This window comes from Anopheles maculipalpis, chromosome 2RL (genome assembly GCF_943734695.1).
Source record: "Anopheles maculipalpis chromosome 2RL, idAnoMacuDA_375_x, whole genome shotgun sequence".
Classification (NCBI taxonomy): Eukaryota; Metazoa; Arthropoda; class Insecta; order Diptera; family Culicidae; genus Anopheles; species Anopheles maculipalpis.
This window is the reverse complement of record NC_064871.1, coordinates 51,092,787-51,113,854: the sequence shown is the minus strand read 5'-3', so window position 1 is coordinate 51,113,854 and position 21,068 is coordinate 51,092,787. Positions and strand designations below refer to the sequence as shown.

The 21,068-nt window shown below is 42.4% G+C and overlaps 1 protein-coding gene across 3 annotated transcripts in view; it reads right to left on the bottom strand.

The window, feature by feature from the left end:
* Positions 1 to 21,068, bottom strand: part of LOC126556551 (basement membrane-specific heparan sulfate proteoglycan core protein) — a 206,664-nt gene that overhangs the window by 58,376 nt on the left and 127,220 nt on the right. Inside the window, exons 2-6 of one of the 3 annotated variants that reach the window (XM_050211849.1) lie at positions 5,736 to 6,483; positions 5,510 to 5,663; positions 4,801 to 4,964; positions 4,085 to 4,441; positions 3,023 to 3,139 (exon numbers count right to left, since the gene is read on the bottom strand). The exons of the other annotated variants lie outside the window; for them this stretch is intronic. Coding sequence (XP_050067806.1) covers positions 3,023 to 3,139; positions 4,085 to 4,441; positions 4,801 to 4,964; positions 5,510 to 5,663; positions 5,736 to 6,483 — 1,540 coding nt within the window. The remainder of the gene's footprint in view (positions 1 to 3,022; positions 3,140 to 4,084; positions 4,442 to 4,800; positions 4,965 to 5,509; positions 5,664 to 5,735; positions 6,484 to 21,068) is intronic. 3 annotated transcript variants of the gene reach the window in all.

The window sequence follows — 21,068 nt, the reverse complement described above, 5'->3', positions numbered from 1 at the left end:
TCGTTTTCCATGAACTATACGCAAGTTCCTAGAAACCATTGTTGAACAACAGATCATAATTTCCTTGCGAAAAAAGAGAACATATCAATTAGGCCATATCTTCGGTGGCTTCAATAGCGATTACATTAAAGACACCGCAAATGTGTTGATTTCTATCTACTTCCCCGTCAGTTTAGGAAAGAAGAATGATCTCCCATCCGCACAAAGAACAACCAACGGTTCTCGGCAATGCTTAAATCGCTTTGATGAGCTGTTCGATGTGCGAACTTTTTAGCTGCTGGATTTTATTTCTCGACCCCCGGGAAAGCTAACCTCCAACTAGTTTCACTTTTATGCTTTCTGTCTATGCTGTCTGCACCCAACAGCGTAGCACTTTAAGTGGTTCTCGGCCCGATTTACACTGCACACCAGTTCCAATACGCGTCGTGCCCTACATACTACCATCTCGCGGAAACACATTGCAAAAGGGCATGCCGACTGCAGCACAGCACAGCTAGTAATTAGATTCGACCAATTAGCAATATGCATATTGCACTTTGCATTTGCATATATCTATGTTGGGCGCCTGGAATGTGGCAAAGAAACGGTCCTAAGAAAATTGGTCCGCATCCGAGGTCTTTTCCGTAAACAGATGCACCGAGTGAGGTGCAGAAAATGACGGATAGAAAGTAAAAATCCCTTTTCGACTGCTCATCTCGCATCCAGGCGCTAGCGATCGCATCACACTTCCGGCGCATCTGTATTCGAACTCACGAATGGAGCTGCATACGTTCGCTCGGTAATGAAACATGTTTGATCTATAAATCTATAGGGCGCAGATATGATTTTTTTTTCTTTTGGTCGTCAAACTTTTTGCTGCAAATTTTTGTTTGTTGAGAGCTTCCACCAGACCCCAGCAATGGGAAGGTGGATTTTTACACATTTGATGACATGCACACGGTTCCGTTATTCACTCGCTTCGTTTGCTCCGGTCGGCTATCCCTGCATGACCTTCCTCAACACGGTCGCCCACGTGGCACGCGTGGAAGCGTTAGGAGAGGCCAGTGAGTGCGAGCCAAATTCTCACGCCGTACCAAACATTTTTCAAACCAACGGCGAATCCCTTGATGCCTTCATTCGGGTGTCAAATGACTTCGTGCCGGTGTGCCGAAGGATTTATGCCACCCCCGTGCAGCATCGAACATTCAACGCGCGTAGAGCGCCCCAACTTCAGCCGATGTTCACCAGAGAGGCCGGTTCAAGGGGAATTTTAAATTACCACTCTTTTTACGTTGATGTGGGTTACGTGTTCCACCTTTTTTTGCCATTTTCCAAACATTCTTTCGCCCGCTTGGTGTGAAATGACCGCCGTGTGAGAGTCTGAGTGAGAGAACAGCACTGGAAAATTGAGATTTAGAAAATCCCACTTCCGCTTACATCACTCATCCGAATGAGGCTGATGGTGCTGCCGAGCGATGATGGAGTGCAGCTCAAACCATATGCGTGGACAGGTTGCAATCAGATTGTTGTAACGCCGGTCCTAATCTGATCATTTAAAAATCAATATTTTCGTTCGCTTTTTTATTTCGGTAGCATTTCAAAAAATCGAAACAACGCCTAGAATTTCTAGGTTGGAATTCTAGTTCGTTTTTAACAGCCTCAAGACGAATGCAGTTCACAATAATCGATATCTCTGAAATGCAGTTTGATCAAACTTTCATTTGACTGTCAACTTTGGTTAATTGGATACCGCTGTGGCATCTTTTCACCATGCAAATACATTCTTTTCACTAGCTTTTCATCATATTTCGATAAGGGTTATCTTTCTTTTCATCGAGTAAGCTTCGGATGGTTTATGAACAACAAAAGATGTGAATAATCGAAAAGACTGGCAAAAGAATGATTTGAAAATATCTTCTTTTGGGTGGAAATGATTTTATAGGGTTTTCACAATGGAAAATATATTAAATTGCAATGTGTATCCTTATCTAAAAAACTAGCTTTCTGTAATCAAATGTTCCGCAAAGCATACTAACGCTATTACAGCTGTTAAAGCAGATACATCTGAACACCATCCGTTGGCCGTAGCAATCCGCGCTCGCTTCACAAACTTGGCACGATTTTGATTTACGACGTCCGAAAGTAAATAAATTCAAACCCCTAAAACTGGGAGTAATATTTGTTTTCTCTGTGGTTTCGATTTAAACCGAATGAAAACCTCGCCTTGAAGTAGGGCGTTTCACATGGTGTCACAATAACACTACTAACAGGCTACTACTACTTCGATAGAGCGAGAAGAAGAGTGCAAAAAAAGCAACATTATACAAATCCCACCACACACACACAGCTAGTCCCGATGGAAAAGTCATTCCTTGGCGATGGTGAACCCCGAACGAGAGCATACATTAGTCGCTCGGCAGGGGGTTCTGCACCGAGTTTGTCTTGAAGGGTGTCCCAGCATTCCGGCGCGGGAATAAAAACATCCATGAAACCGACCCGACTGTGAAAGGGAATAAACACATCCTTCCACACGGAGGTACCACCAAATGCTGAGCAAAACGGAGACGAATTAATCGACCACGGCACAGACAGTGGGAAGCCCTCCAGCGAACGACTTCGACTTCTCACGCCGGAAGGATGCCGTTGGAGAATTGTGCGTTTCCTTACCAACCAAATATAGATGGTGACAAACGCAAAAAAAGGGCGCATTATCCGCTCTCGGTGGCCAAAGCATCAAAATGGTACCCCACAAAATGGGGCGTAAACTTTTGCGCACTCGAGCATGAATCTCGTGAACCTCGTCCTTGCTGTGCATGTGCGTTTCGTTTCGTTTGCGTGGGCACATGATTGCTGGATGCTTTACGGGGCCATCACGGGTGTTCATTCCGTTTCTTGTTGTCGCACTTGAAATTACTTTTAAAATTCTGCAATAGGGCAAGGTACAAACGTATTTGGCAATTGAAGTGGTCCCAGACGAAGAAATTTTGTGGGCACTTGCTTAGGGATTTAGGGATTCATGCTCCTAACTTAATATCTTACTTACCCGACAAAGGACAATCCGCTTCATCGTGTCCATCGCTACAGTCACGATGGCCGTCACATTTCTTCGACAGCGAAACGCATCGTGTTCCGTCGCAAGAAAATTCATCCTTCTCGCACTCTGAACGGATTGAAGCAAGCGCATATGAAAAAGAGATTTAACAGTGAATGGTATTAAAATCAGCATCTATAACTTGTTGTACGAGGAACCACAGGAGGCGACAAAAAACACCAAAGCTTATAATAATTAAATTTTGTTACACCCAGCCGAAAGCATGGTTCTCACATAAATTCCCCGTGAGTAAGCGTTGGATGTTGATGTTACTTCTGTATGCATTAGGCTGGAAAAAACACGCTGACAGATTGCTGTGCGTATAGAACTCCGTCATAATTTTATAGCAGACAAAACACACAAAACACGAAAAAGACGAAACAAAACATAGCATGTTGTCACGCAGAAAACATAGAACAAATGCACCGGAATGTGTTCAAGATATGATGGTATGATTATTCAAACTTTAGCTGATGAATAAATCTTTAGTGGCTGTTTTAGAAAATAATGAATGGCAGTATTTAAGAGATATTCAAAGAGCTTGGAAGTGGATAATTTCAACGTATTCAACAACTTATATTATTTAGTTAAAGCAAATTAATCATAGGAAATTAGCGACCATTTGAAATCAATTGGATATTGATTGGATTGATGATAATGAAACGATCTGAAATAAGAATTACGAAACAATCGCACAAAAAAGAGCAAAAGAGCTCATGAAATATGAAAAGAAAGAGTAAACTAACTTTGCAAATGATGTTAGTAAGATTGAACGAATGAAGTAACATGAAAAACGATCTAATTTAACACACAAACAAGTAAAAATGAATTTAGATCAGACGAAACCCCAAAACAAATGACACAACAGGAACCACAAGAAACAAACGAACAAAACAAGCCCCATTTAAACATGGACATGAAACTCCCACACAAGCGAAACAGATGAAAACAAAGTCAGCTAGCAAGCAAGTATCTGGTCACAAATGAAAATGTAAAAAAAAAAATAAAACCAACTCTGACACTCGGCTGCATTTTCATCTTCGCCGTTCGGACAGTCCGGGCTACCGTCGCACCATTGCACGGCACAAATGTACACGGACGTCTTGCCGCATCGCACTTTATCGTCGCCGCGACACAAATCCGTCGTTTCCTCCGGGTACTCGTCACCGATACGGTTTCGCATGGTGGTTGACTCTAGCTCATTCTCACCCTGTCGCTCCTCTTCCTCAACCGGACGATCGGTGGCGTAATCCTCTTCCTCGTCCTCTTCGTCGTCTTCCTCCTCGTCACCCTCGTCGTCCCGGCCCGAGATGTGTGATCGATCCGGGAAAGGATCAAGAATGACTTCATCCTTACCGTCTAGCTCAGAGTCTACGATGAGTATCGCGTACCGAAAACATTGCAGGATGAACAGGGCAGGACAGGTAAAAGCGTTAAAAGGGGTTTTGTGTTTGATGGACTGTAACTATGTTGAGGGGAGTATTTACTGTCGACACGGTTTACACGAAACAGATTGCCACGCTCAAGTCAAGTAGTTGGCTATCGTGAATCGTGAAGCAACCGCTCAGTATTGCCGTGTCGGTTATGTGGCCGTGTGCTCAAACAAACAACTGCGCGGAGGTAGGCTAATACACACGTAAACGAAATCGTTCATTCCATTGGATACCGTGCAGGGTCGTCTAAAAAGGCAAGATAATGGGAAAACCTAACACGAGACACTCTATATTTACCGGCATCATCGGCAAGCACCAGCGAGAGGCCATCGGCGCGCAACTCGTAGTGACCACTCTGCAGCTGGGAACGAATTCTATCCTCCATCTCATCCAGGTTGAAGTCCTTCGGTGCGTGTAGCTCGAGTGTGACGAGAGTCAGTTGTTGGTTCGATGGATACGGGCTGAAAGTGGTGCAAAAGAAAGAGATCAGAATTACGGTTCTAGTTCGGTTATTAATTATCATATGAATGAATTAAAAAAAATTGTTTGTTGTTACGAAACCACGTGGCACAAAACCACATTGAATTTGCGCCAAAAGTGCAGTGATGTTCACTCACCCTTTGCATGAAAGTGAAAGCGAGAAAGCAATAAACAACAAGTGAGCAGTGAGAATTCACTCGGCAAACTCTTGCTCATCCAGTGGAGCTTTGCGTAAATCCATCAGATGAACCCTACGTGCAGTGCAATCTCATGGATGAACCAAAAGCTTAGCCGCACCATGCACGCAACCTTGCTTGCAATAATGCAATATTTGTTCATTTCAACAGTTCGGGTGGTTCCCGTTCGTGTTTTCCCTTCGGCTGTTTTATTCGACTAAACGCGAAGCTGGAAAACCTTGGCGTTAGTGAAGATTAGTCTTCTTCCAACTATAAACCAGTCGCAGTGCGTTTTTTCTAATTGCCGGCAACAAGGCACAACTGTTGAACAATTATGTTCTATTACTTACTCAAACCGCTTCGCTGTCACTCCAAAGTCCGTGCGTAATGCCTCATCGATCAGGTTCTTAACTAGCGTGTTGATGTGTGATAACTTTTCGGAATTTTTACGCGTATCGCGCATGCTGTTCTGAAACGGTTCGTCCAGCGTGATCGTCATTTTGTCTGTGAATTTAAATTTTAAAATTAGTCAATTTGTTGCTACAGCAACTTTGTGTCGGGCGGTGCATTACTCACAGAACGTCCACGTTTCTTCGCCTGGACCTGACTCTCCAGATCCATCGAAACCGCTTCCCTCAGTGTCCATGAATGTGGTGTCAAATTGCCGTTTGGGACGCACACCAACGAATTTGTTCGATTTTCCGTCACTGGTCGAGATCGCATTGTGAGCAACCGGAGCCTTGTGATGCACTCCCGAACTGATCCGCCGAGTAAATGACGATTGCGACACTGCATCAGTGCCAGCTTTACTAGCTTCCTTCTGTTCGCGTCTCTGTTGGCGTTCCTCCTTGGTCAGCTGCTTCTTTTTGTTCTTCATTTTTCCTGGCTTTTCCAGCGTGGTAGCTTTCTTCTTGTGCTTGCCATGCTTCGTTTCATTATGTTCTCCTTCCGCAATCGTTTCGCTTGCTTTTGAACCGCTCCACAAACTGTCGAGACTCCGCTTGATACGTTTAACGTTGCGCATCAACCAATTCTGGTTCTGATCTTCCTGTTGTGCCTCGTCGCGAAGAACAACCTCATTGTCAGTTTCGTCGTCTTCCTCATCGGACTCTTCAACCTCGTCGTTCGGCGACATGTAGGACAATTCATCGCTTTCGAGCGGTTCGCCCATGTCCACCGACTCTTCGAACTGTTCGATCGTGGGCTTGGAGTGAGCAGTTAATAACCGAAGGTTTTCTTGGCTCTCAATATCCATTAGCCTGTCAAAGTTTGAGGAGTCCGAGGGTTTTTCATCTTCGAACACCAAATCGCTGTCACGCGCTGTCTGTGGAGGGTAAAAGACAAAATAGTAAGGTCATTGTTTGCTGTTAAAAGTGTGTGTAATTACATATAAAATGTGTAAGGATTACAATTGGGTGGAGGTCCTGCATTTTCGGTTTCAGAAGTTATATTAAAGCCTTAAGTTTGCAACGAATGGAAGTTTTTTTTTTTGTCAATAAAAATCGATCGACAGCACATCGTCTGCATGAAACGGCACTTCATTTCTCGTAATTCTGACCAGCAAAAACTTTTCCCATTTTTGGAGCATTCAGAATGACACAATGTGGTTCTTCGAAACATCGACACTCCTCGCTTACCGAGCCCAACCTAGCCCAAAAGCCCAAAAGTTAAAGAACCTATTTTGACTGATACTTGTGCGGTCACATTCGCTGTACATCCATTGTTCCTCACCATTTGGGGGAAAACGCCAACCAGAAAGGCGTCCAAAATCGCATTTAATCAAATATTCCGAGCACGCGACAGCAATTTTAACCACCGGCATCACGACGCGCTCATTTTTCGCTCGTTTATTAGGTGTTCTTTCTGGTCGTGGCTTGATGTTCGCCGGTCGCCGTGCAGCCAGAATCGAAAGGGCAACCCAACCACAGTAGTGTGAAACAAAGTGAGCACGAGCAGAGCAATCCGTGCAGCGGCGGTACGCTTGCGAGACCGGTGGCAATGAACGAGATATTTCCTGTCCAGTGGAAGGTTCATTTGCTAGCCATATTTGGTTGGCTGGATTGCTTGATGCTGGTGCTGTGTGCAGACTGGGTTCTGCTTATGGTGTAAGAAAGCCCTTGGAATTACGTTAGTATGAGCAAGAAGTATGCGGAGATGATAAACAACTCTATTATGTTTTCAACGCTCTGCACTGAACCAATTCCTTGTTCACGTAACGACGTCTTTGAATTCTGCCCCAATTCTCTAGCGTTTGAGCATTTAGAAATGTTCAGCAGCAAAAAAAAAACATCATTTCATAATGTAACTGATTGAAAACTGTCATTTAAAGCTAACCTTCACATGATGATTATTTGAAACAATCGCATCAAATGTAATGTCCCGTCTTTACTGTCCTGTTCTAAAGATCCTGTTGCATCACACTGTTGTTTCTCTGTCGAATAAACAATCCACATGAAGTGTATGAAGCATAAACACGTGTCTCATCATTGGTAGGAGTGATAATATCAAGTTGTGAACATGCTTCATGGTGCTTCATTTCGAACGAAAGTAGAAGAGGGTATTGTGGCAATGCCGCATGATGAGTTTTTCATTGCGTTGCTTCTGTTCGCCCAGCTTTACTTCGATTTATGTTGGGAGACTCAGAAAGGGAAAACCCCAAAGACGAACAGCTACGATGGAAAGCATCTTGAAGTGGTCATTTTCAGATCATTAACACACAATTGCAGTACCATTCCTTTCGGTATTCTTATCTGGGTTTGAACACGAAGCATAAGAATCAGAAGCATGAACGTGTGCAGTAAAAGATCGTCTCATAAAACTGCACATTACAAAGTTATGCAAAAAATTGTGTACGGATTTCAGAGTTTATATAAAATACTGCAACAAATGAACAAATAATGAGGAAATGCCTTATCAAGATGATTAAAAAATTACTCAACACAAGCGGTGTTGACAATACGGCACTGGACCGTCATTATTAATTATAAATAAATAAATAAAATAAATGAACAAATAAATAAGGCTTGCTTAAGGTCACGCGGGCTATCAAATGGATTATTACACTTATTGATGCCACGTATTTGGATAGTCAGCGCTTACTGCGGTCTGGTGGGGATTTAACTCCCAGTCTTGCCATGTGGTATCATCGGACGGACAACTGCGACGGTGTGCGAGGCGTACACCCGACTGAAATGCGAAGCCAGTAGAATTGGATTGAGCATCAATGCGATGAAGACAAAATATCTGCTTACCAGAGGCTCTGATCGTTATAGAGTCCGACTCGGAAGCAGAGTATCAGTTGACGGCGACGATCTCGAGGTGGTAGAGGAGTTCTGCTACCTTGGTACGATCGTAACTTCGGACAACAACGTAACTAGCGAAATTCGAAGACTCCAGCGATCCAGAAGACTCCAACAACGCACGAAATGCACGATTTACCGCATACGTCCGGTAGTCCTGTACGGGTACGAGTCTTGGACTATGATGACGGAGGACGCCAATGCTCTCGCCATTTTCGAACGGTGGATGCTAAGGACTATCTTCGGCGGTGTGTGCGAGCAGGGCGTGGGGCGAAGAAGTATTAACCACGAGCTAGCTGAGCCGTTTGGCGGTGCTGATATCCTGACGGGGCAATAGATTAATAAAGGCCCTCAAGTTGTACGGGATTCATCTCATGCAAGCTTGTGTAAAAAATCACGGTAGATTGTGACCATTATGCGAAGGACATAAAAATATTATTAAATTTTTTTTTTTAAATTAGCAAAGTTATTTGAAATTATTGTTAAGTGTCGCAAAAGCTAGCTTATGTATAAGACTAATTTATAAAAACATTTAACTAACTTATTTCATCATTTAAACGAGACAGTTCATACTGTAATTGATGTAATTCTATAGTGAGTTATATTTTTTAATTTAAATGACTCAATATGTGGAAAAAACTAATATTTAAACATGATTCGAGTAGAAAATTGATTGAATTACTAAAACATTATGAAACTAGTTAAAATACGATTTTTTTTATTTTATAAACCAATAGTTTTTATATTTTCAATATGTCTTACTCAGCCATGTTCACAAACGACTGTGGAGCTTGCATGTGAGTTGCCTATATTACTCTTTAGCCCATGACGGTAGTCAAAGCCGGAAGGATACGTTGGCTGGGGCACGTGATGGGAATGCCGGACTCATGTCCCACCAAGAAGGTGCTCGTCAGCGATCCGTTCAGCACGAGGCGTAGAAGATCAAGTGGAGTCTAACCTGTCGGAGATCGGATGCAGCCGTGGATGGCGGATTGCAGCCATAGACCGAGTTTCCTGGAAACTGATTGGAGACCTGGCCATGTCGACACGACGTGCTCAATCCTGAGCAGGCCAAGAAGAAAAAGAAGTCCTGCCATGTGAACACCGGCGCCATTATTGCTTTTATCACCGGACCATCTATCATTAGCAATGCAGCGAATTTAAATCACCAACACAAAAATCAATTTTAATTCTTCTTTATTCGAAACCAAAACTTTCATCACTATTTCAGTTCTGTGAAACGTTGAAACATATGGTCAATATAGGTCAAACATGGCATTTATGGTTTACGAGCCTGAGATCAATTGTGAAAACCAACAAAATCTTTTTGCCGCCCGTAAGAGTCACGGTACGATCGTGTTGGAGTCAACGCTTTACTTCTTGCGTCTATCGGCCCAAACACATATAAAGGGTGCAAATGGCGATGTTTATAGTTTTAATTCCAACTCAACCCAGCCCAACGATATCTACAACCATCCGACCGGTTCCTTCGTCATTCTTGTCGATCCCGAACCGGGTAGACGGTCGGTTAGTGCGCATAAAGTAATCTCACATCACCGGCACTGAAAACAGCCGCACTTTTTTACGATTAGCATTTGTTGGCCCATTACGATTCGTGTTGCACAACGAGCAAAAAGCTTTTCCTTGCAGTGTGGCGGATAGAGTAAACCACCAGATTAGCATGGAGTGGCTTACATGATGCGTTGGGGCACGAGTATCCAAGCTGGTACAGTGAGGTGCAAAGAAAAGTAGTTGATAGAATAATTGTATACGTATGAGAACGTTTGATCATAACTGTGACAGTAGTGAAATGGGAACGATGTATTCGAAGCAGAAAAACAAGATCGTCGAAAAGAAAATACTTTACTTGATCTTATAAGGCTTGTGTTACAAGAAGGCTCAATTAAAATTATGAAGACAATTGAGCCAATTAACTTCCATCTAGGCAGATCGATGAACCAAGAGCAACAATTGAAAACTAATTCATCGTTCATTAAATAATTTGTAAGCATATTATGAAGAAAAACAAATCATTTTTTCTCATTTCAACATAACCAAGTATGAGTGATTGCAATGAAAATATATTATCAACATTATAATTTGAAACTGGTGAAGCAAATACGTTTTTATTTATAATTAATAATGACGGTCCAGTGCCGTATTGTCAACACCGCTTGTGTTGAATAAACTTCAAGCAAATACGTTTCTTAACATAGAAAATATAAGAATTAAATTTGTAGATTACTTTAAAAACTTTTATGATTTATTATTGTTCCAGCATTGAATTTGCAATCCGACTATTATTCCTTCTCATTAGCGAGGCCCTGTTTCCGATCCGCACTGTATAAAACGTTCCGGATCCTCTCTTGACCAGCAGGAATGAAGCTAATGCACAAATCTTCTACTCCTCCCTCAATACTCCTCCCTTCCTGCAAACATTTAGCAACTGACATACGATCATCATCACTATCGCCCCACGTTAGAATGACATGTAAATGAAAAACGCAAACAAAACGCCACAGTGCGCCCGTACACACGCAGTACGGTTGCCGGTTGGTGCTGCTAAGAAAGCTGCGTGGTCTGCAAGTAAAGTGACACCGAACAGAATTTCCCACCTCCCTGACAAACGGACATCAGTCTCAGCGAATCTTTTGCCGGTCGTTGAAGCTTATGCACATCCACACAGGTCCGTCCATCCGAATGCTAATGAAATCGTATGGCAACACTTTTGACCACGCAAAGTGGTATGATATCATCCTGCGGATTAGGAATCTGCCTCTTTTTATGTTGTGGCTGCTCACGATCGTGCTCGTGCACCGGAAGCGAACACTTTGTCAGCGTGAAATGGAGATAAAGTGCTTCGAAGTGATCGTTTGCGACGTCTGCGACGTCAAAGCGGAGAATGGTCCACACCGATTCGGTCTCGTGTGGGCATCACGTGTGATGCCGCCGTTCTTTGTACGCCACAACTTCGGACGAATCTATGGAATCTTTCCGAGCTTCATGTATTCCAAATATGTACCATGGCAGTCGTTGAAAAGGTTCATCAAAATGGCTATCTCTTCGGATGCTGCTCGTACTGCATCCAGAAAATAGTGCCAATCGTACACCATGGCCATCAAACATTAGCCAGACTCTACCACGATTTGGAAGATACACCGACGACGAGGTATCCGGTATGTTTTAGTATATGTAGGGCGCATGGATCGTGCTATAAATATACCGCGTCCATACATTTGCTATTTTAAACAGTTCGGGAAGTCATGGGTGACCGCATGACAACGTGCATCGGAGCTGCAGGAAGGAGAAGACCTAACAAAAACCCAAAGCCAACGAAATAAAACCAATCTCAAACGCGGAAAGGTTGAAACACCATCCGGTAGAGAGCTGACGAATGTGCTAACTTGTCTGTTGACTTATGAGAGGCATCAGATTTTCCTCCCCCGCAACGTGTTCTTAGCAGACATGCACAGATGAAGCAATTGTTTTTGTTTTCTGTGCGTGTTTCCTTCTCGCTTCTTTCGCTGGGCAGTTGTAAACAATCGATATTATTCAATAAATCTGCAGATGATAATAGTGATGACCTGTTTGCAGACCTTCCTGTATCCATCGGCATGGTGGGAACTAAGTCGTCGCCCACCAAAAAGAAAAAGATGCATCATATGATTTGTTACTTTTATCCAGAAAAGAAGGTATTTTTGGAGTTAAAATTATCTGCTACACTTGATGGTAAATTAATCTCTATATTTGATATCATTCCTCCCGCACTTCATCAAGACTAGTATCAGTTGCACCAACGTTTGCTTAATAAGGTGATGTCATGGGTGGCTTCCCTTGTTCATCCGGAGCGACACTTGATATGCGTAATTTATTGCCATTGACTTCTGTCATCCGGAGCCCCAACACTACTCTCCCGTGATGTTACTATGCGCAGTGCAGCTCCAAACTAACAGCAGCGCTAGCACACCCATATTAAGCAGGCTCAACATTTAAACGAGGCATAATTAAGTCTAAACCGCTCAGCTCCCAGACGAATGGCACACGTACAACACCCAGCGCCAATCGTTGACACGCTTGGCGTGCGAGGCGTTATTACCGACATTAGTTCCCCGTGCGCATGTAAATGTGGCGTGGTGGAGCACATTCCCAGTGCGTGAGAAATTTATATGAGATCTCCTATGGAAGTGCAACAATCGGAGGAAAGTGAAGGGAAAATTCTGCTCCCAAATTTTAACGATCATCCGCATATTTCACAATGCGTGCCGAAAGGAAAAGGGCGCCTGGTGGGATTATTCTAGCGCTGATGTCATGTGTTGGTTGAGTATTACGTGCAAGTTTGATGCATTATGATACTTCTGATGAAATGGCCTGAAAAAAAAAAATTTTCGATGGATTCTGAATATATTTCATAACTTAAGTTATTTTCAAACAAAACTGAAACACGACACATATGAATGAGGTCTTTGCATGAGCAAACAGACATGTGGATATGAGTCTAAAATTTGTTGAAAGGTTGCAATACGTTCAAGTTATAGCTTGAGTATAACGGGCACAACGAATATAGAGCGATCGTGCACTCAAGAGGAGGTTCATGAACTGTTACACAATGCGGCCCTCCATCAGCAGGCCAGATTTTAAACATCTGTTTCAATCAGAAAACAATCCAAACTTCACACCACCATGCGATAACTGTTTCGATGTACTTGAGTTGCCATAATGTGTGTGTAATAATATCCATCAATACCTACTTCGTGAAGAGCGCTTATTTATGCTGTTGAAGGACGATGATTAGTAAACATAAATCCATACGCAGAGTAGTATTGAAATGGCGTACTTTGTGTTCTTGCTTCAAATGTAGAGGAACTTAACCTTAAATAAAATGTAACCGTTGTCATTTGAAGCCACTGCTAATAGATAATCCAAAATCCAAACACTTAAAACACGTTGATTGCACCGAAAAGGGTTCTTTGGAGAACTAATTCTTCATCAATAGCTTTGATTGACCAAGTAGCTAAAAATTATCTGACGGATCTGAAAATTCTCTGTCTGCTTTTTTACTCCACGTGAAATTTTGAATTCAATCAAACACTCTGCCTCTCGTAAGTCTCCCGGTCCTGATGGGATTCCCAAGGAGTTCTACGTTCGGACGTTTGACATAATCAACCGCGAACTCACATACGTCCTAAATGACGCACTACACCTGAACATACCCAGCTGCTTTGTGGATGGAGTCATTGTATTAGTGCCAAAAAAGCTCAGTTTCGCCCCATTTCTCTTCTTAATATGGACTATAAAATACTTTCTAGAATACTAAAGCTTCGCATGCAAGGGATTATTGACACATTGACACAAAAATGTAGCAACAAACCAAGAAATATTTTGGTAACTGTTCTTTCAGTTAAGGAACAAATAGTAAACTTGAAGAGAAAGAGACTTAGTGGCAAATTGGTCTCATTTGATCTCTCTCAGGCCTTCGACCGAGTTGACAGAGTTTCTTTTGGGCAACAATGAGTTCATTAGGAATTAATCCAGGATTAGTTGAGCTACTTCGTTTAATTGGCTATCGGTCTACATCTCGTCTACTAGTGAATGGACATCTATCCAATCCCTTTCCCATCCAACGTTCGGTAAAACAAGGCGATCCCTTGTCAATGCATCTTTTTATCCTATATCTACATCCACTCATCACTGAGCTCCAAGATATTTGCAACGATCAGGATGATCTGATCAATGCCGATATGCCGACGATATCTTAGTAGTGACCACTTTCTCATCCAAGATAGAGTGCGTAAGAGAAGCGATCTAATCATTCGGTATCTGCTCGGGGGCTCTGCTCAACCTCGACAAAACAATAGCACTGGACGTGGGACACACAACGCCAGCCAACCAGATGCAAATTCCTTGGCTTCGCACCAAAGAACGTCTTCAACTGCTGGAAATTTTGTTTTCTAACGATGCACGCAAAGCTATGAACAGCAACTGGGATATCCAAGTTATCCAAGTGTTTTTCGGCAGCTGATACGCTACCACATGGTTAGAAACCTAAACCTGTGCCAAAATATAACCAATCTAAACACAATCCTGTTACCCAAAGTATGGTACATTGCGTCGATGGATATCGCTACGATCACCTCACCAATCGGCAGCTTCCTTTGGGATGGAAGTGGAGGAATAAGAGTACCCCTACAACAGCTGGCTCTTCCGCGAGACCGTGGTGGGTTGAATCTTCAAATTCCGTCTCTTAAAGCACCTGCCCTTCTATGCAATCGCTACGTGACACATAGGAAAAGGTTGTGTTTTGGAGCAAAATTCATCACGGACCCAAGCCAATCTCCCTTACCATCAAACTACCCATGTTTAAAAATTGTGGTCCAACACCTGACAACTCTTCCAACGAAATATCGAACAGCAACATCATCCAAAGCACTGATAGCTGAAGCAACGAAAGGTTTATACGATTCTAAGGTTGCGTTGCAAACTCTTTCCATACCATGGAAAAAGGTTTGGAAAAACATCAGTTACAGGAGGCTTTCTTCCGATCAAAGATCATGCCTGTTCCTGTTCATAAACAAAAAAATTACACATGCAGTTCACTTATACAACACGCAAAGAATACCGTCTCCGAAGTGCGCGTACTGTTCTTTGGATGAGACTTTGGAGCATAAATTCGCCTCATGTCCCAGGGTCGCTCCGGCATGGATGATGATGCAGCAAGCAATAAAAACCGTAATTCCCAACGTGAAACTTAGCTTCAACGATTTGCATGCTCCTATTCTAGACGGCACCACGAAATAAACGTTTTAATTAAAAAATAATCCAAAATCCAAACACTCAAAACGCGCTGATTGAACCGAAAAGGGTTCTTTGGAAAACTTATTCTTCATATTGATTGCCAAGGATCAACTTTGATTGATCAAGTAGCTGAAAAGTCTTGAAAAACCTGTGGATCTTGGAGGCTACGACAAGAAACTCATGGTTTATTGATTCCGAAGGTTAGAACCCTACATCAATAGGATTAACAGGATTTATGATAACCGTTATTTAAATGACAAACCAAAGACACGAAGAAAATAAATGACTATCGTTCCTAAAACTTATCTCATCAATTCTCCGTCTGCGCTCACAAACCTGTTCGCGCACAACCGAAATAACAAAAACGGTGGTTTTATTTGTTTCAAGGTTAGACGACTATATTTGGTACCTCATAGAGCCTCCGATTGCTGCTCGTCGTATTTAACCTGCCGAAGAGATTAACCACCGAGACCAGCATCGCTTAGTTCGAACGTTTGTCATTGGCACTGATCCGAATCGACACAGAACTATGTAAATCGGCAAATTTATGTTAATTTTCTCGGTTTTCAGTGTAGCATAGTGTCTCTTCCTTTTGGGCGAACCGTCTTGAGAATAACATACACTCCAATCAAGTGAATCATTCATTTCTATAATCAACCTTAGTGCACCTATTGAATGTCAAAAGTACACACTGCTCAACGCGTCACTTTTTCACCAGATTTTTTATCATAATTTGCACGCTCAAACCAAAACATCGTTACAGACTCAATGGACCAAAATACTTTTCCATGTCCGTTCGTCTAGTGATATGTTTTAGACTCTAGTTTTTTGTTGTTTGTTTCATGTGCGTCTTGTTTTGTGGTTTGTCCATCCTAAACGGATACACCACCGAAAGACATTTACAACGTGAGCTCATCATAGTAAGGTGCTTAAGCTATCTCTTGATGCATTTTATGGCCATGAGGTCAACCGAGTTTAAGTAGCTCCCCAGCTCCTCATATTCATGTTTCAACTCCCGGACGGAAATTTGCCGTTGCTGCGTACTCATATCTGTGTGACACCGGCGACGTGCAAAAGAGCATGATGCTGCAGCCGCGAAGACAGATTACACCGCCATTCCATCAGCCGGCAAACAGATTCGAGGCAAACAGTGAATCGGTAAATATTTGCACCATCAAAACACCACCACTAGCGTAACGTATCGTTGTCGGAGTGAAAAAAACAAAAAATACATCATTTCCCTGCACGACAGGGAACGAGCGACAGTCATTCACAGTTGTCTCCACTAATTAGGATCACTCCGCGCTAGAATGTCTGCTGATACGCCAATATGAGCTGATCCAGGGTAGTGTGGGGTGGTGGGGCCCTGGATGCATTAGGCACATCGACCGTAGGAGTCATACATGCTGTTGATAGTGAAACATGCACACTTCACACGCACACACGCACACTATTTGGCGGGGGTAGTGTTTATCTACCAGTTGCTAAAAGAGAGCGCTTGAACCGTTCGGCACAGGTTAACGGCTAAGGCTGCCGACCATCAATCTATTGATTGGTCGTAAAATTGACGCTCGGTTCGGCATCGTGGTGCGGTGTTTATTTTCGATACGTCGTTGTTGGTTTTGCCCTCTGCCGAACCGAACATAATCTTCACTCTCAAGGCAGGGCTGTGTGAAGATCGAAGATCAAATTTACCAAGCCATCATAAGCGATGGCTGGGAATCGTATCACAGTTTTGCTGGCCGATTCGAACACTTTGACGAGCTTGAATTGCAAATCTGTGCTTGCTTTGAATACATCTCGAGATAAGCGCTGGATGGGTGCAAATAAAGAAGGCTGTCTTGGTCAATATTATCTTTATCGTGCATGGAGGCTTGATTGCTTTAATGGTATCCGCTTTGGTAAAAAGGAAGAATTTTACGATTAGAATCAACTTACTCACAATATCGCTATAGCTATCTTGCACAGTGCCATTGCATGTGCCATTTATGACATTTCAAATTTAAATAAAAATTATAATCCAATTATTAATCCAATCAGATTGCATCTGTTGTTTGATTCTTTAGTGCTTGGCTAATATCATAGAGCAATTATCTGTCATAAAATAACTTCATCAAAGACATTTTTATTGCTGTTATGAAAGAATTGTAATAGAAAAACATTTTTTTTATTTTGCAAATTTTTTTGATATTTTTGAGCCAATTTGGAAACATAAAACCTATTTTTGTCATTCACATACAACTAATGCCTTAATGACTTGCCATATAATTGCCATTATCAATACCATTGCACAACTATAATCACTAGGCGTCTCCATAATGAAGAGTACGATCGTAAAGAAATTATAAATTATAGCATCCTTGGTAGCTAATTTCAAGGGTTAAGAAACAAGTCCCACCAAGATCGGCAGCAAATTAAAAAGCGTACAGAATTAAAGGCATCACACCAGTGAGTTTTCACAGCACGCTTAGTGCTATTTGAAGATGTTTTTGTAAATAATTTCTTGTTTGATACATGATATTTTTACTGCTATCATTAGATATTGGCACTCTAGAAATCATGAACCATGGCTGCCATGGCTGAACAGAGATGAACATGTACCATCTCTTCATAGATTTCAAGACCGCATATGACAGCATAGCCAGGGCAAAACATTACGAAGCCATCTCTTTTGGAATGAAGGTGAAGGTAGATGGAAAACTCTCAGGCTCCTTTGCTACCACCAAAGGCCTGCGTCAGGGAGATGGGCTCGCCTGTCTCCTATTCAACTTGGCGCTAGAGAGGACCATCCGTGACTCGGAGGTAGAGACTTCGGGAACCATCTTCTATAAGTCAACCCAGATCCTGGCATACGCTGATGATATAAACATCATTGGTTTGCGGCTCTCCCAGTTAGCAGAGGCCTACCAAAGGATTGAGCAGGCGACAGAAAACCTCGGGTTGCAGATTAACGAGGCAAACATCAAATTGATGGTGGCACCATCAGCGGCCCTACTAAGAAATCCGGAACTACGTGGGGGTGATGTACGGATAGGTGATCGCAAATTTTGAAATCGTCCAAAACTTCACCCATCTCGGGTCAAAAGTCAGCACTGAAACATATCACCTCAAAAAACCTGTCGCGAAGGGCGAAGCTGGGACTGTGTCGTACCTTTATAGTACAGTACAGTACTCACATACTCCTCTGAAAAATGGACCCTGTCCAAAACAGACGAAGCCCTCTTAGTCGCGTTCGAGAGGAAGTTGCTCAGAAGGATCGTTGGCCCCGTATGTGTGGAACGACAATATAAAGACGAGCTGTACGAACTGTATGACGACCTCACCCGTCGTGCAGCGAATTAGGCTCGCCAGGCTCCGATGGGCTGGCCATGTTATACGCATGGCACCGGACGACCCAGCTCAGAAAGTCCTTTTAGAACGTCCACAAGGACAGAGGAGGCGTGGTAACCCAGATTGAGGAGGGAGGATGGCGTAGAATCATTCGCCATCAAGGCCGGGATAAGGGATTGGCGGACGACGGCGCTGGACCGTGAGCGGTTGCGGATTCTGCTGCGGCAGGCCAAGTTTTCCAAAATGCGCCAAAATGATTGTAGCGTCTGATAAGTAAGTAAGTAATAAACCATGAAGAACCCAGCAAAAAACGAATTAGAAGGACAATAATTAGTTGCGTTCTTATTCTCTAGAATTACTGAACCACTGAATCGCAATATACCAATGAAACACGCTTGCCGTAATGCTTTAAGTAAAGGTCTCATCCAGGAGGACTGCCAAACCTGAAATAATGTCATTACAGCGTGCGGCGGGCCAATTCTAACAAATATCGCAAGCGCTTATGAAATCCTCGACCACTGAATTGACAACAATAAATTGTTGACACTTCGCTTGCAAACCCAATTTAAAATATTTTTTGTATCTAAACGGATTTTACCTAGCATGACAGAACGATGTTTGAACGCATTTGTATATACGTACTGGTTCAAATCTCGAAATCAAATTTTAATATGTTTTTGGCATACGGATTTTTTATTTTTGTCATTTGATGGTAAAAATGCACTGTATGTTTAACCACTGTAAAAATATAATTTTCATTTGGTTTTCGCGCGCAGAAACTAAGTAATTTCGTAAAATAAAAACGTAAAAAAGTTTGTTTACATTTTCAACTCTTTAACCGGCTAGTATACCTTTTCCATATCAATCGCACTGGCTTCCGTACCTATTTTGGATGATTTTGTATCTATTTTTGCTGATTCGCTAAAGTATTGGGGGTTTTTATATCAGTGGTTGAGGATTTCATAAGCGATTGCGCTATTCTCTAAAGTTGGCCCGCCGCACGCTATCATTTCCCTGTATCGCAAGCCAGCGACAAATGAGATGGGCGATTAACACATAAACATGACGAAGAGTTGATCTAGTAACGACTTTATTGCATGCCATCTTATCGTAACAATTCATTCTTTAAAGTGGCTTATCAGATTTTATCATTCCTGATTTCAACAAAAAGGAAAAAAGTTTTCCAGCAAGACACTCTTCAACTATAATAATATCTGTTTTGGCAAGTGGTATTTAATCTAATATTATTACCCAGTCTAATTGCTAAAGCGTGAACCACATGCTCAATAACAAAACAAGAAATTTGCTATAAATTGTGGTATAAGTGTTCACATTAATACGCACTATCATTGCAACACTCATAACGCTACCACCAACCATTCTTCCCTTACTGTTGCAATGAAGTTGTCAAAGAGAGCTTAGAACTTAATTTTTCTTCCACTAACTACTCTAAAGTGGTGAACTATTTAACGAGATCAAGCACTGGCAGCTACTCTCTTTGGACATTCTATATTCCTCGTTCGTCTGGCGTCGTACTTTCGTTCGTTCGCCATTCCAACACTTGGTCCCAGCTGAACCGCATTCGAAGTCACTCAAGTTCAAGTTGGTCGAAATAAAAATTTATTGCCCTCGATCCATCGACCCACTCTCGTCTATATGGCGAAGGCACTCGTATACGACGAGTACCTTAATATTTTAAAAGCACTCTCTTAACAATTTGAAGTAGTTTCCGATGGAAATGGTTGTTACAGCACTTTTGATCGTCTATCAGTGATTACTATTTAGATTTTTACTTTCCGTTGAAAAAGTTTTCTTTGAAGAAATTTGGGAAATTTGCACCAAAAATTTGGAGCATTTTCAACCTCTTCTTCATGCTCCTTTAAGTTTCAGTATGCTGTATTCCGTAACTCTGTAACTCTTTTGCAAAGCCATCCACAAATCTGGCTCGAAACAAGACAATCCAAAAAGGCACCAAAACATCAAACGTTCGATCGATCGTATGCATTATGCATTGTTATGGTACAGATACTGGAAATCCCGTTAGCCAAAGACCACTGCCACTGACGATGATGGCGTTTCCTCAATATATTCTCACTGGTGCTCCTCACTCGGTCTACCAACGGTGAATAATGATTGCTACCAGCAAAATTTCACACAATCAGTGCACAACCTGTGGCAACTCCACTTTTTTAGCCACATAGACCTTTTTGCAATCTCTCCACCATTTGGGAAAGCTTGTGACAATGCATTATTGCCTACAAATACCGTGGGTGCGAAAGTATGAAATAGCACTTGCCACCAGAAGCTGCATGGCGTTCGAGCCGAAATGAAGAAGAGTATACAACGGAACCACAGAAATGCCAACACTCAGAACCCCAGCGTCAACCCAAAATGGTAAGCTTAAGAACTTAACAAGAGAAACGTGACCAAAATTACGATGCTGCCCGCGACTACGCAGCGTACGTCAACGCTTGTGCCGAAATCGGGT